The sequence below is a fragment of the Natator depressus genome, chromosome 17 (assembly GCF_965152275.1).
Source record: "Natator depressus isolate rNatDep1 chromosome 17, rNatDep2.hap1, whole genome shotgun sequence".
NCBI classification, from domain to species: domain Eukaryota; kingdom Metazoa; phylum Chordata; order Testudines; family Cheloniidae; genus Natator; species Natator depressus.
The window spans coordinates 2,326,877-2,341,217 of NC_134250.1; the positions used below are offsets into that span (position 1 = coordinate 2,326,877).

The 14,341-nt window shown below is 41.9% G+C and overlaps 1 protein-coding gene across 1 annotated transcript in view; it reads left to right on the forward strand.

Annotated features, from left to right (window-relative positions):
- The window catches only part of TAOK1 (TAO kinase 1), a 107,119-nt gene that overhangs the window by 67,157 nt on the left and 25,621 nt on the right, over positions 1-14,341 (forward strand). The window contains exons 9-15 of the mRNA XM_074974721.1: positions 1,691-1,784; positions 5,327-5,408; positions 7,959-8,126; positions 9,008-9,211; positions 10,483-10,617; positions 12,477-12,713; positions 13,942-14,070. Of these exons, the coding sequence (XP_074830822.1) occupies positions 1,691-1,784; positions 5,327-5,408; positions 7,959-8,126; positions 9,008-9,211; positions 10,483-10,617; positions 12,477-12,713; positions 13,942-14,070 (1,049 nt within the window). The remainder of the gene's footprint in view (positions 1-1,690; positions 1,785-5,326; positions 5,409-7,958; positions 8,127-9,007; positions 9,212-10,482; positions 10,618-12,476; positions 12,714-13,941; positions 14,071-14,341) is intronic.

Sequence of the window (14,341 nt, forward strand, 5' to 3'; positions counted from 1 at the left end):
TGCTCACCTGGGTTAAACAGACAGCTTCATAGCTATATTCAGGGTGTGTTGTCACACATGAATAAATTTGTCTGGAAGATCTCTTAAGGAAGATTTGGAACAATCCAGTCTTGAAGTATTAACATCCTCACCCAGGAAGTAAATCGTGGTACTGCAGTTAGAATGGGCTACTTAAAGCAGCATGTCTGCTTAAAAGGGTTACAGGTGTATAAAAATTTCTTTTCACCGTAATGTATAATATTTTCATGATAAAGATCCAACTTGATAATAGGACTTCAATACCAATGCCCCCTAAAGTGGCAAAGTTATTCCTTCGTGCATCCCAGCGTATCTGGGGCTGTATTAACTGCCTTATCATATCTTATTGTTTGTTCTAAAACGTCATTGATTGAACGAACAATCTGATTGGCTGGTGAACATTCTCAGAAATACACTAATCCATGTGAACCACAGAGTTTAGCTAAAAATGCTGTCTAATATTCCAGGCCGTCAACTTCATTTTCTTCCAGTACATAAAAGAGACTCCTTCAGAGTAAAGATTTTTGTTGCCAATATAAAGCAGCTTTAAGGGGTGTGGCTATCATGACATAATCATGCTCTGAGTGGACTAGAAAGGTTTGGCTGGATCCAGTGCCCCAAGAATGCAGTTAGCTCATGGTGACCACACCCCTTTTGTGCCTTATTGCATACTGAATTTCTGCATTATGAAGTGTGCTTGCTTTTTTATATGATTTTTGGCTTGACGTGGGGCATCATCCCTCAGTTTGAGTTCTGGTGAACTGGTGGGGCATGAGGCTATTTTACCAAATCCCATAACGTGGAAGAGTGTCCATTGACATCCATTGTGTGTATTATTGTGAAGTACTTGGTGGGAGATAGAGAGGAGAATGTGTGTATGCCAAAGCACCAGTGGGACATAAAAAGCTGAAAATAGGAATTGAATCCTATGTTAAAAAAAATTCTTCATTACATTTTCCCCTGGGTATAAATGTCATAATTTGAACAGTTTCCTTGAAATGTTTGCAGTGAGCTTTAGTTTTGTAGTTTTATTCAGCAAACATTCTGACGAACCTTCTATTCTGTTGTTTTGGTGAGATCATCTCCTTCCTTATTAAAATTTCATACTGTGTTGGTCCTATGAGACTACACAAGCTTGCAAGAGAAAGGAGAGCCAGAGAGAATCTACCCTCAAAATAGTAGAGAATTAGCTTGTTATTGACTGAACATATGTATGTTCAGTCAGTGAAGTATGGTTGTGACAGCTTCAGTAACCAGCTTTGTCCACATTGCTACCATTGGATTTTGCGTTCTTTTAGGTTTTAAAATAATTGTATAACAAACTGGCCAGACCCCATATTGTAGCTGTGCAGCCACTGATTGTGGCTCTTACTGATGATTTATTTATATTTTGGTAATTTAGAGTGAGTGCTCCACCAGGACGACCCCCAGAATTTGAAAGCTTGACAAGACAAGGCATTTGATCTTCAAAGAGCTTTCATCTTCTGCACGGGTAAAACCCATGGTAGGAGCACATGGCAGCACATCTTGTTGCAGGGTTAGGGTTGGTTTGGGGCCCCATGTTCAGGCACTAGTGGTCCTACTGTTATGTTTTTATAAGCAAGGGGAATAAATTAAGGGGAAAACTGTGAGACTATTTCCCTATATAAAAATTATTTTCTTTTATGTATAGCGGAAAGGAAGCCTCCTTTGTTTAATATGAACGCAATGAGTGCCTTATATCACATAGCGCAGAATGAATCCCCTACACTACAGTCTAATGAATGGTGAGTATTACTGAGAGAGAAGTGTTGTAGGGACTTGCTATAAATGGAGTGCTTTGTCATGCCGAGTTCTTGAAATGGCTGGATTCCTGTTGGGAAGATGTGAGCTGAAAGGCTGATAAGTAGGTGCACTGTACATTTTATGTGCACAAAATTCACCACTGAATAAGTGAATATTTTAGAGACCAGGAATGCAGCAAGTCCAGAAACGGAACAGACTTGCTGTAAGAACATAAAATCCCATGGTAAGTCATGTGTCAGTAAACATTGGAAACCCGGAGGTTAGCAGCAAATGATTGTTTTTATATTATTAAGAACAAAGTTTATGAAACCCAAATCTTGGTTTGTGGAACTACTACCATTGATTATGTATTTGCCATTATTACATAGATTTTGCCAACACCCATAAAATAGTCACATTTTATGCCTCCTGGTTCTGAACATTTTCTTGAATCCACATACAGATGAATCCATTTTAAAAGTAAAAAACTTAGTAATAATTGTCACACTGTCTGCCATGGCTCATGACCATGAGTGCCTAGCCTACCTCAGGGCAGACACCTCAAATTGGTGGTGTGTTCTAAATTTAGATTTCATCAAGTCAGTAACAAATGTGAACTCCTGCATCACTATAACAGTGTTACAATGGAGTCACAGACAGTCCCCTTTGATTCTCCAGTCTATTTTGCCACCCAGACAAACTGGACATAGTGATAAAAGATCACTTACACCAAAAATCACACCACATTTGGGTTGCTTCCAGGCACAGGAGACCAGTCACCTACCTCAGATCAATTGGTATCCTAGATCTTTACACCAGAGACCACGCCTGTAGCCTTTCCTGTAATAAACTATATAAATGATTACAAACTAAGAAAAAGGAATGAGAGAACTCTTTACAGGTTAAAGCAGGCAAACCTGTACACAAATGAGGTGCCATCTAAATCCTAAGAGTGATAGTTATAGTGATCTGTCAATTCAAAGCCTCTTTCAGGGCAGATTCATCAGGCAACCCTGAGGATCTCTGGCTTCAGTTTAGAGTCTCTGGCTCTTCAGAGTTCAAACAGCAAAAAAGATGGAAAATTTTCCAATGGCTTCATTTTATTTCCTTCATTCAGCTTCAAAACCCACAGGACAAGCTTCCTTGGAGGTAGCATTTCCTAAGTGGGACAGGGCCATTAACTAATCCTTTGTATTGCAATGATCCTTGATAGCACATCTGATTTTGATAGTCCTCATGGATGGGCAGGGTGGGAGATGATTCCCATGCCTGAGTTCACAAGTTCAGAGTAAACATTTTCAAAGTTATACAACAAAACTTACATATTTTCTTACAGCATGGAGTACAGATATTACAAGCGAGACTAATGCATGCGGCAAGCACTTCATAGAGACTAAACACATTCTTAATAAATACCTATTTTGAGCAAAACTAACATGTAGCTGACCTAGTCTTGTATCCAGCTAAAAGGCTGTCAGTTCTTTCAGGAAAGATGTGGACAAATTGGAGAAAGTCTGGAGAAGAGCAACAAATTGATTAATGGTCAAGAAAACAAGACCTATGAAGGAAGATTGAAAAAATTGGGTTTATTTAGTCTGGAGAAGAGAAGACTAGGGGACATAAATTTTCAAGTACATAAAAGGTTTTTACAAGGAGGAGGGAGAAGAATTGTTCTTAACTTCTGAGGATAGGACAAGAAGCAATGGGCTTAAATTGCAGCAAGGGAGGTTTAGACTGGACATTAGGAAAAACTTCCTAACTGTCAGGGTGGTTAAGCACTGGCATAAATTGCCTAGAGAGGTTGCGGAATCTCCATCATTGGAGATTTTTAAGAGCAGGTTAGACAAACACGTCTCAGGGATGGTCTAGATCAGTGATCTCCGACCTTTTTATGCACAAGATCAATTATGAATTTAAGTGCAATCCAGGATCTACCCCGCCCCTTTCCCGAGGCCCCGCCCTGCTCACTCCATTCCCCCTCCCTCCATTGCTTGCTCCCCCCACCCTCAGTCTCTTTCACCAGGCTGGGGCAGGGGATTGGGGTGCAAGAGCAGGTATGGGGTGCTGGCTCTGGCAGGGAGCTCAGGGCTGAGGGTTGGGGTGCGGGAGAGGTGTGGGCTCCCGCCAGACGGCACTTACCTTGGACAGCTACCGGTCAGAGGCACAGCGGGGCTAGGTAAGGCAGGCTCCCACAGCCCCATGCCGCTCCCAGAAGCGGCCATCATGGCCCCTGGGGCAGGGAGGCACGTGTCTTTGCATGCAGCTACTCTCTGCAGGCACCGCCCCAGCAGTTCCTGTTGGCCACAGTTTCCCATTCCCAGCCAATGAGAGCTGCGGGGGCGGTGCTTGCAGGCAGGAGCAGTAGCGGAGACTCCTGCCTCTCCTCCTTCGGGCCTGCTGGCTGCTTCCAGGAGCGCACGGGACCGGGGCAGGCAGGGAACCTGTCTTAGCCACACTGTGCCATCGGATTTCTAGCGGCCAGAGATCACAATCAATTGGCAGAGACTCCAGGATCGACCAGTCTATCGCAATCTACAGATTGGTGACCACTGGTCTAGATAATACTTGGTCCTACCATGAGTGCAGAGGACTGGACTAGATGGCCTCTCGAGGTCTCTTCCAGTTTAGCTAATGCCTGCAGCCTGGACAAGAGCTGGCATCTGGCCTGCCAGTGTCACAGTAGTGTTGTTTGCTAAGCTGCAGTCCTGCTGTTTGGATTGTAACGCAGTGTTCTGCACTTTTACAACTTTTTTAACCTCAGAGATGTTCTGATTAGGTGCCCACACATGATATTTCCAGAAAAGGTTCTGCTCATTTTATAGATTTTTTTCTGACCAAAAAATACAAGAATTTAATTTGCTAAAAAACTTTAGTGGAAGAAAAAAATCAAGTAACTACCTGGGTTTTTGTGGATGGGGAGAGAAAAAGAAAATCTGAAGTTCTATCATCTCGATGTCAGTAGTAACGTCTGTCGGAAAGTCTGTGTTTTAAATGAAGGGGCAGAATGTAGAGACTCAACATCCAAAGAGATGTGAAAAATTCACTTACCCCTGTACGGCCGCGCTGCCAATGGATTTCAGAACATCTTGGAAGATGTGTCTGAGACATATAGGTATTGTGCTAATGCAGTGTGCTGGGGGTTAAACTCACCTGGGCAGAGGGCAGGCACAAGGCCTGTGTGATAGTTGAATCTGATAGTTAAATTTGTCCCATCAAAATGAAACAGTGTTTTTACACCATTAATGATGGCATTCAGAGTCATGTAGGCCTTTAGATAACTGGTACAACATTTCCTTTCCTCTTGAATTGCGCAATATTCTTGCATTCTTACTCTGAGCCAGTTTGGCAGTTGAGGTTAAAGGATCTACAGAGGAGACATAGAGTCTGGCTTGACTTAGATATGTTGGTTGAAGTGTTGAGGGGTTGTTTTTTGGAGGGGAGGAGTGGAGGGGTTGATTTTGCTACAGATGGTTCCTTAATGAGGTGTTTAAAATGAAGAAGTCAGCAGTTAACTCAGTTAACATTTTTTTCTCTCTTGTAATAGGTCTGATTATTTTCGAAACTTCGTAGATTCTTGCCTCCAGAAAATTCCTCAAGACAGGCCTACATCAGAGGAGCTTCTGAAGGTTGGCTTTCTTGTCCTGTCTTTTTTTTTTTTCCTTCGGATGGTATTAGAAAGAAAGGATTGTATGAAGTATAATGCTCTACAGCTCTTTTTCTTTCTCACCTGCTGCTCTTCTAGACCAAGGTTAAACAATGCTTTGTCTGTTATCCCTAATATCCTTAAGCTAAAGAACTAACCAGCTTTGTGGACTGCACTCTTTTTTGTAAGCATTTCTAACTTTACTACTCAGTGTCTGAAGCAGCTAGCTAGATGATTCAGTGATCCAGCCGTATCTTCATAGTTACTAATGGAATATTCAGCAAGTGCCATAGGCTGACCATCAAATCTTTGTGTGCCCTTTGGTTGCTATGCTTAATCCTGACAGAGTTAACGTGCATTGGTTAGCAAAATATCTTTCTTTACTTCTCCTCATCCTGTGCTATATACACCCTGCAGTCTTTTACACTATTCCAGCACTTATGTGCTTTATACATAGATTTGAAATGTACCCTCCAGTATGATCAAGTGGATTTTTCTGCCACATATTTCTTTTCTTGACACTGATGCATGTCACTTGTTTGCAGAGTTCATCCTGTTATATTGCCTGGCTTCTTCTCCTTCTCCCCTCTCCCATGTGCTGTATATATTTAATCTCCTTTTCTCTAGTGGTGAAACACAGTAAGTGTCTTTAAATGGTTGCAACGAGCTGATGCATGCCTACGTGAATATACTTATTTTGGGAATGTACTAGTAGGTATTAAGATGACCTTACACAAATGTGACTTCTGTGGACTCCCTTGACGGTATCAAGTGGCATTTGTTTTGGTTAATTTTTCATTCTCCTTGTAAAAGCGATGGCATTGATTTTTCATCCTTTACTGTAACGGTGCTTTCTATTCAATACTTATGTTCCAAGTTCTTGCACTGGCAGCACATGACTGCTGAGAGCGCAGGTTTAGATGGTCACCTTTTTGTACGTTTTAATGCTTAAGTGGTCATGAGGCTTTTCCTTTCTTTACATTTGCTAGGATTTTCCATTCAAAAAGTAAACATAATTCTCCACTGATGGGCTTAATGGGAGTGTAGCGAGCCATGTCAGAATTCTAAACTTCAGTTTTATTTCCAGCAATACACTTTTTAATTAAAGAAAATTGTGTTGAAAAATAAACGTTGGTGAATTTTATGAATATGTTCCTTCCCTATCTAAGTAGCAAACAGCTGTATGCCAGTTAATAGGGACATGTAGGAAATGTGACAAATGTTGGAAATTGCAGTACTGCTTTCCAAAATAACAGAATGAAACTGCTAGTATTGTTAATGCTGACTCATATCTATGGAGCACAGTTCGTCCGGAAGGCTGGTAAAACACCTTCAAACACACACAGATCAGTTTCCATTCACCTTCTGGCAAAATGCAACCATCAGTGCAGTGCAATGCAGCAAGTGAGAGATTGGGGGCGGGGACAGGTACTTGTACCTGGTGGTGTGCCCTGTTTAAGGGTCCTAGACACCATTTGATCCTTCCTCCCTCCAGGGTATAATAAAAGAGCGAATTTAGATTCATTTGAGAGTCTTGTTATATCACTGAGGATTTCTAAGAGCAGGTTGGACAGCCACGTGTCAGGGATGGTCTAGATCAGTGGTTTCCAAAGTGGAGTGCGCAAGACCATCCCTGGGGGTGCGTGGCAGGAGGACCTCTGATTCTTCGACGGCACGCCGGCGGCAGCTCGGCTGTCCCCCGCTCCGCCTTGGGCGGCAGGCCGGCGGCAGCTCTTTTTTTTTTTTTTTTTTCCTCCTTCCCTAGAGCTGGCCCTGAGGGTGTGCGATCCAAAGTTTGGAGACCACTGGCCTAGATAATACTTAGTCCTGCCTTGAGGGCAGGGGACTGGACTAGATGGCCTCTCGAGGTCTCTTCCAGTTCTGTGATTGTAAGTCTTTCTAATAATCTGAGCAGCACAGCAGTTACAGAACTGAAAGTGAGAGGGAACCATAAATGTTCAAAACCTCTGTTTTATGTCTCATCCAAAAGAGCCATATGCTGAGTTTTAGATAAGTTACTCATTTGTCTAGAATAAGAAAAAGGCTGTTTAAAAAAATAAAAGTTAGTTAAGATCTTAAATGCCACTTAGCAACCAGGAGAGACAGAGCTTAACACTTTTAGTAAACATGATAGCTGGTTGTGATTGACTGACCAGCTAATGTGTTTTAAAGGTGTTACCACTCAGAAAAGACAGGGTTTAAGTGCTGTTTAAAATCAAACATCCTTTTTCTTAGTCTAGGCAAGGTCTCTGAAGGAAGAGTTCCACTGAACTGAGTTGCAGACCCTACTTTCCTGCAACATCTCTATAGTCCATGGATGTCTTTCATCAAAGTACAGACCAGGCTCAACTCATCTAGGTTCTGAAATCTGATAAGACCCCAACCTGAGCTAGTATGGCTGTAGGCTACCTTCTTCTTCTACCTATTTAGGGAGGAGGAAGAAACACGACCAAAATTCATGAAGGTAGTTTCCGGCAAAGTATGTGCACTGGGGATCTGAAATATTAGTCACCTGTCTGTGTGTGTTCTGCAGCACATGTTTGTTCTTCGGGAGCGGCCTGAAACAGTGTTAATAGACCTGATCCAGAGAACAAAGGATGCAGTGAGAGAACTGGACAATCTGCAGTATCGCAAAATGAAGAAACTCCTTTTCCAGGAGGCACACAATGGGCCTGCAGTAGAAGCACAGGAAGAGGAGGAGGTAAGAAGAGCTAAGAGAGACGATGGATCTCTCAACGTGGGGATATTAATGATGATCATTAGGATTTAGAATAAACTCATTAAGATGAATGGAGGCTGTTCCTGTCACTCAGAGTTATTGCTGCAGGTTGGCTGCAGCCTCTGGCCTTGTCCACCCTTGATTCTAGCCAGCCACAACAGGGCAAACTCCTAATATAGGAAAGGAAAGCCAGGACTTGCACCTATACTTGAAACCAGGGTGCAAATCCTGGCATTCCTTGCCTTCTTGAGGGGTTTGTGCTGGTGCACCTTCACTGGTCCCTGAAATAAGGGCTAATCGCAACCTAAGCAAGGCCACTGGCAGTCGTTATTGCATCAGTTACATCTGGTTCATGTTTTGAAGGTTTTTTCACCTAACCATAAAGGGTAGAAACACACACTTCAAAAATAAATAAAAAATTAAAGCCTAGATTCTGGAGCACATGGTAAAACCACAGACCAGAGCCAAAGCCCAGTTCTCTCCTTCTGCAAAGGGGACATGAGTAAATTGTAAAAGTGCTGGCATTGCTCTTAGGGGAAGATAATACTGCTGTCAAAACAGTTACTGGGGACACAGTATTGCTGATTCACTGTCGAGTTTAACTTCCTAGCGTGCTCCCTTCTGAAAAGAATCTGATAGCAGCCAGGTTAATCTTGCAGCAGATCTCTTCTATCCCCACCATTCCTGCAGGAGAAACATTTAGTAGCACATGTCTGAAGAGTGGGCAGCTGCAGTGACTTGGCAGGTGGATGCTGGTATAAAGGCATCTCAATAATATATTGTTTGGCAAGATTGATAACTTTACAGTTGCGATGGACTGTTTTATTTTAAAGATGGTAACCAACTATTTTTCCTCCCCTTAGGAGCAAGACCATGGCGTTGGCAGGACAGGAACAGTGAACAGTGTTGGAAGTAATCAGTCCATTCCCAGTATGTCCATCAGTGCCAGTAGCCAAAGCAGTAGTGTTAACAGTCTTCCAGATGCCTCTGATGACAAGAGTGAGCTCGACATGATGGAAGGGGACCACACCGTGATGTCAAATAGCTCTGTCATCCATGTAAAGCCTGTGAGTGCTAGCTTTCTAGCCAGACCAGCTTGAATGAGGCTGTGATTTCACTTGGTATGAATGGTGTAATGTGTGCAGGTTTTGGTATGGTATTAGAAGAGGCATAAATCATTGCTTCCTATCTCGCAACATAGTAATGCAGATTTTAAAATGTTGTACCAAAGGATTAATGTGCATTCAAAAGAAGTCCTCGTCAGAAGGCTGACGTAAAACTTTTTAAAAAGCCTGTTTTTTTAAATTAGCTGCATGGCAATTTTGTGTTCAGTTAAATTGTTTCAAAACCAGTTTGGGATTGCCCATTGGGAATTGGTTTATTTAGTGAATGCCCTGGGCTTATCGAGTGCTGTTTTACAGGGCAAAAGCTGTAAGTGTTCTTCCTCCTTTTTACTTCCTCATTAGTGGATTCTCAAATACTAGACCCACAACAGTGGCAGAGAACTGTTCCTGAACCACCCTGCTTCCCATTACTTGACTGAATTTTTAATTAATGAACCAAGTTACACAGGAAAAGAATTGCAGCATTCTGAGCATGGCATGCTGTGAAACCACTTCCCTTGCTTACCTTGGAATGATGAAGGATCAGCAACAGAGTCTCTTTTTTGAACCATGCTGCTCTTACTACACAGGGGTCATGATACACTTTTCAGACTCATATGTTTTCATAGTTAATGGTGGGAGTGGCTGTAATTTTTTCTTTAATAAGATCTAGAACAAGGATATATGCCTTTCCTCAGGCAGTTGATTAGCATATAACATAGTTAATTACCAATTGCCTGATGATGAATCATAGATTCAAAACATAAACGTATAGAATATGACATGGCAAATCAAACGTTTGTTTTTCTTTGAGTGTTTCTACAGTTAGTTAAATTAACCTCATTATCTGGCATGATTGTGAAGAAGGAGCTTGTCCGGCTGGCTGGGTTAAGATATTATCTGCTATGTAGTGTGCTGGTTGGAAGTAGCCTGTTGAACATCTCAATAATTTGTTTCCCTTTATTATTTTTTCCACTCTCACTGGTGAGCAAGTCGCTTTTCTCTTAGCCATAACAATGTGAAATGAAATTTCAGCATCCTAAGTTCCAGGGCCAAGGGTTCTGTTTTCTATACTATATTTTCAGCTGGCTTATTGTCAGCAGTTGCCTTTCAGGACTAGTGCATCTGATGCACTTTTGCTTCTATTTTCTTAAGGTTGTCTTTGAAGCATGACAATCTGAGTAAAATGGATTCTCCTTATTCACTCTACTGTTAATATTTCTCCCACTGTTAAGGAGGAAGAAAATTACAGAGAAGAGTCTGATTCTAGAACAAGGACATCAGAACCACAGTCTCCACCCCAAGTATCTCGCCACAAGTCACATTACCGCAATCGAGAGCACTTTGCAACTATACGCACAGCATCACTGGTAGGTTTAGTTTTTTCTGTTGCTTAAATTGTATAAGCATGGTGAATTTGGAGGTTTAGCTGTAATGTTACTTGCAGCTTTTAGGATTTCATCAGAATGTGAAGTGTCATCATACACTCAAAAATGTTATCACAAAAATAGTTAGAGCTACCTTACTAACATAAATATAACCCCCAGCTTATTTATTTTCAAAAACAATGCCTAGTAGTACATAGGGAATCTGCAGCATCAAATGGCTTATAGTTTCATGCCACAAAAGCAAGTATTTCCATCTAAATTTTACACCCTAGTTTCTCTATGTGTACACTGTATGCACGTATAGGTTAGTCAGCTGAACCAGTTCTCCTTAATACAGAAATAAGATTGGCAGTCCAGTATGGTGTTTCCATTATTGCATTGCTGTGAAGCCATGCCATAGATCAGGGGGTTTCACAACAAAACTTTTAGTGGCTTCAGTGTGGCACCACCAACTCTTGCTGGTGGCCACTCTGACAAATTTTCTTAAAATACTTAATTAACTTTAGGAAAAACAAATAAATATGCACATACACATGTTCAAATCATTGTAATTTATATATGTAGGTTTTTTTGCAGATTCTATAATAAAAATAATGTACAATTGTATTTTAGTGTACCTGGCCCCTGCTGCCTCCCCTGGCCCCCCATCATCTCTAACCCTGCTGCTTCCCCCGGTCTCCCACAGATCCCCATGGCCCCCACTGCCTCCCCCAGACTACTCATTGTCCCCCTGAGCTCCACCTTTTCCTTCCCCTCCTCCCCCCATTGCCATGAGCTCCCTTCTGCAGCCTTGCACCCCAGGCTCTTGACCATGGTGCCTGGTAAGGCTGGCCCTGCTGAAGCCCAGTGCCCCACGACTGGAGCTGGTGGAGTGGGGGGAGGGGTGTCCTGAAGCCTGGAGTTGCTGAAGCCCATCCCTGGAGTCCCACGGCTGAAGATGGGGGAGGGGGCTGAAGGCTTCCCCCAGCCCCTGGGCGCTGCTTTGCCCCCTCCTGCATTTCTGCCCAGGAGGCTATTGTAGCTGCAGGAAAACCCCCTGGTGGCTACATTTGAGAAACACTGTTCTAGATCTTGCAAAATAAAAAGTGTATCTGTAAAATGGTCACTAGCCAGCATTTTTCACAATACAAATTGGTGACTTTCCTTAATTTTTACTAGTGAAATGCAGAGAACTTTTAACCCCTCTATAACTGGACGCGTGATTTTCCAACATAAACATTAATGTTGAATGCATTTGAGGTCTCATCTTCTGTGCCTCTGGTGTTGGAGAGGTGAATAGCACCATATAAAATGGGGTCACATTTATAAAAGTTTAGGCCTTGAAATGAGACACATAGTGGCCTCTGTGCTAAATGCTTCTAGACTTATGAGAATATGTTATGTTAAACTGTATTTAGCTGAGATTACAGCTATTGCAGAAATACTGCTCTAAGCTAAGAAAGAAAGCAAAGTCACGCTTTAAGTTGTTGCTAGTACAGGGTGCTACCCTTCACCTCTGTGAAGTTTTTTCCTCAGTAGAAACCCACTTGAAAACAGTGTTTCGTTAAAATACAAAATAAAGATGGCAATGCGCTCTCACTCTCTCACTCATTTATAGGCATTGTTAACAACTAAAAGAAGCCCAGTAGGGACCTATTTGATCCTTTTGTGTGTTACAGTAGAAAGAGAAGGCTCTCTCTCTTAGTCAAATCGGTTTTTAGCTGTCTGCCCCTGAAACGAGTGCTCTTCTTTCCAACAAAGTTACACATCATTATTGAATCCTTTTATTGTGTAAATCGAAGAATGCTGAAAAACAGATTAAGATGCATTAACTTTTTATCCTGCTATGGTTGTCTTACTAGGTGACAAGGCAAATGCAGGAACATGAACAAGACTCTGAGCTCCGAGAACAGATGTCTGGCTATAAACGCATGAGACGGCAGCACCAGAAACAGCTGATGGCACTGGAGAACAAACTGAAGGCAGAGATGGATGAGCATCGCCTCAGGTTGGACAAAGATCTTGAAACGCAGCGCAATAACTTTGCTGCAGAGATGGAAAAGCTAATTAAAAAACACCAAGCAGCCATGGAGAAGGAGGTAGGAGATTAAGATTTAGAGACTGGTCTATGTTTGTTAATTACATTGAATTGTCCACTTCTCCTCACTGAAGAAGAGATGACATTGTAGTCTCTTACGTGTCTGTTTTCAGGAGCCAAGCAAATTGATAATTAGAAAAAGGCTAATACATCACCTCCTTACACTAAGGGGTTTATGTAACTAGAGGAAAGGTATGTCCTGCATCACAGTGCATTGTACTAAATGTTAGCATACTGAGCCCAGAAAGAATTACAGTAAGGATTTTCCTTTTTGTTGTCCTGTATCCTTTGTCGTCTTGATTTTGTGTATGTTTTAAAAGTGAATTAAGTGCATTCTTCAGAAATGACCAGAAATCTTAGTAGTAAAATAGCACTCTTGCCTTGTATGACTCCTGTTGGGAGTTCTAATTCAGATAAAATGATCCTACACAGAAGTGTGTCAGTTGTGCTTAGAATGTTCATACTTTTATTTGTGTATGAATATACTGTTTTGTTAACAAATCATGATGGACTAGTGCCACCAACGAAGATGGTTGGTGACAATTCTTTAGGTGTTCTTATCGTTGGTCACTGGGTGGAACTATTCCAGTCTATATCGATCTTTATACCATGCTCATCATCCTAGTGTCTGAGGGTATGTCTACACTGCAAAAATAACAAAAGCCAGGGCAGCAAATCTCAGAGCCTAAGTCTACAGACTCAGGCTTGCGCTATGGCACTAAAAATAGCAGTGTAGACATTCCTCCTCGGGATCTGAGACCCACTCCCTTTGCCGGCTTGCAGAGCCCAAGCTCCAGCCAAAGCAAGAATGTCTGCGTACTCCTTTTAATGTCCTAGCGCGAGACCAAGTCTGCAGACCTGGGCTCTGAGACTCACTGCTGCAGCTTTTTTTTCTTTTTTTTAAACAGTGTCATTCTACCCTGAGTGTCTCTCTACGGCTTTCCCTGTCATAGGGGAGTCGACTTCATTACTAGTTTAAAAGTAAGCTAGAGCTTAGGTCTAAGTGATAAAGCACTGAGTAAAGACTGTCAATGGGTGCATTCATGGGGGGAAACTGAGAAATGAGAGAGAGCAGATTTTTGCACAGTCTTGATTCTCTTTGAAAGGCGTGGTGAGTATATGTTAAAGATGCAAAGCAATAGCAATTCGCATGGGGTCTGAAATGGAAGTGGAGATCTGTTAAACTGTTTGAGTCACAGAAATTCAGTGGGTTTTGTCTTCTGGTATAGGCTAAAGTGATGGCCAATGAAGAAAAGAAATTTCAACAACATATTCAGGCCCAGCAAAAGAAAGAACTGAACAGCTTCCTGGAGTCCCAGAAGAGAGAATACAAGCTCCGTAAAGAACAGCTCAAAGAGGTAACCCATCTGTTACGAGAACAATAAAGTACTAATTGTACTAATACGATTGTATTTGTATGATAAATTGTACTAATACACTGAACTCCTAGAATCAAGAGATGCCAATATGTTGCAAAGTAATTTTAATCTGATCATGGCAAATTCTGTATTGTGATTCCAGTCAGACACTTACTGAAGACGTCACTTGTAATGTTTGTCATTGATCTTAAAACAAAGTGTGTGTTTTTATGCTGGCATCCACATAGTTGTCTACTGAAATGCAGGTTTG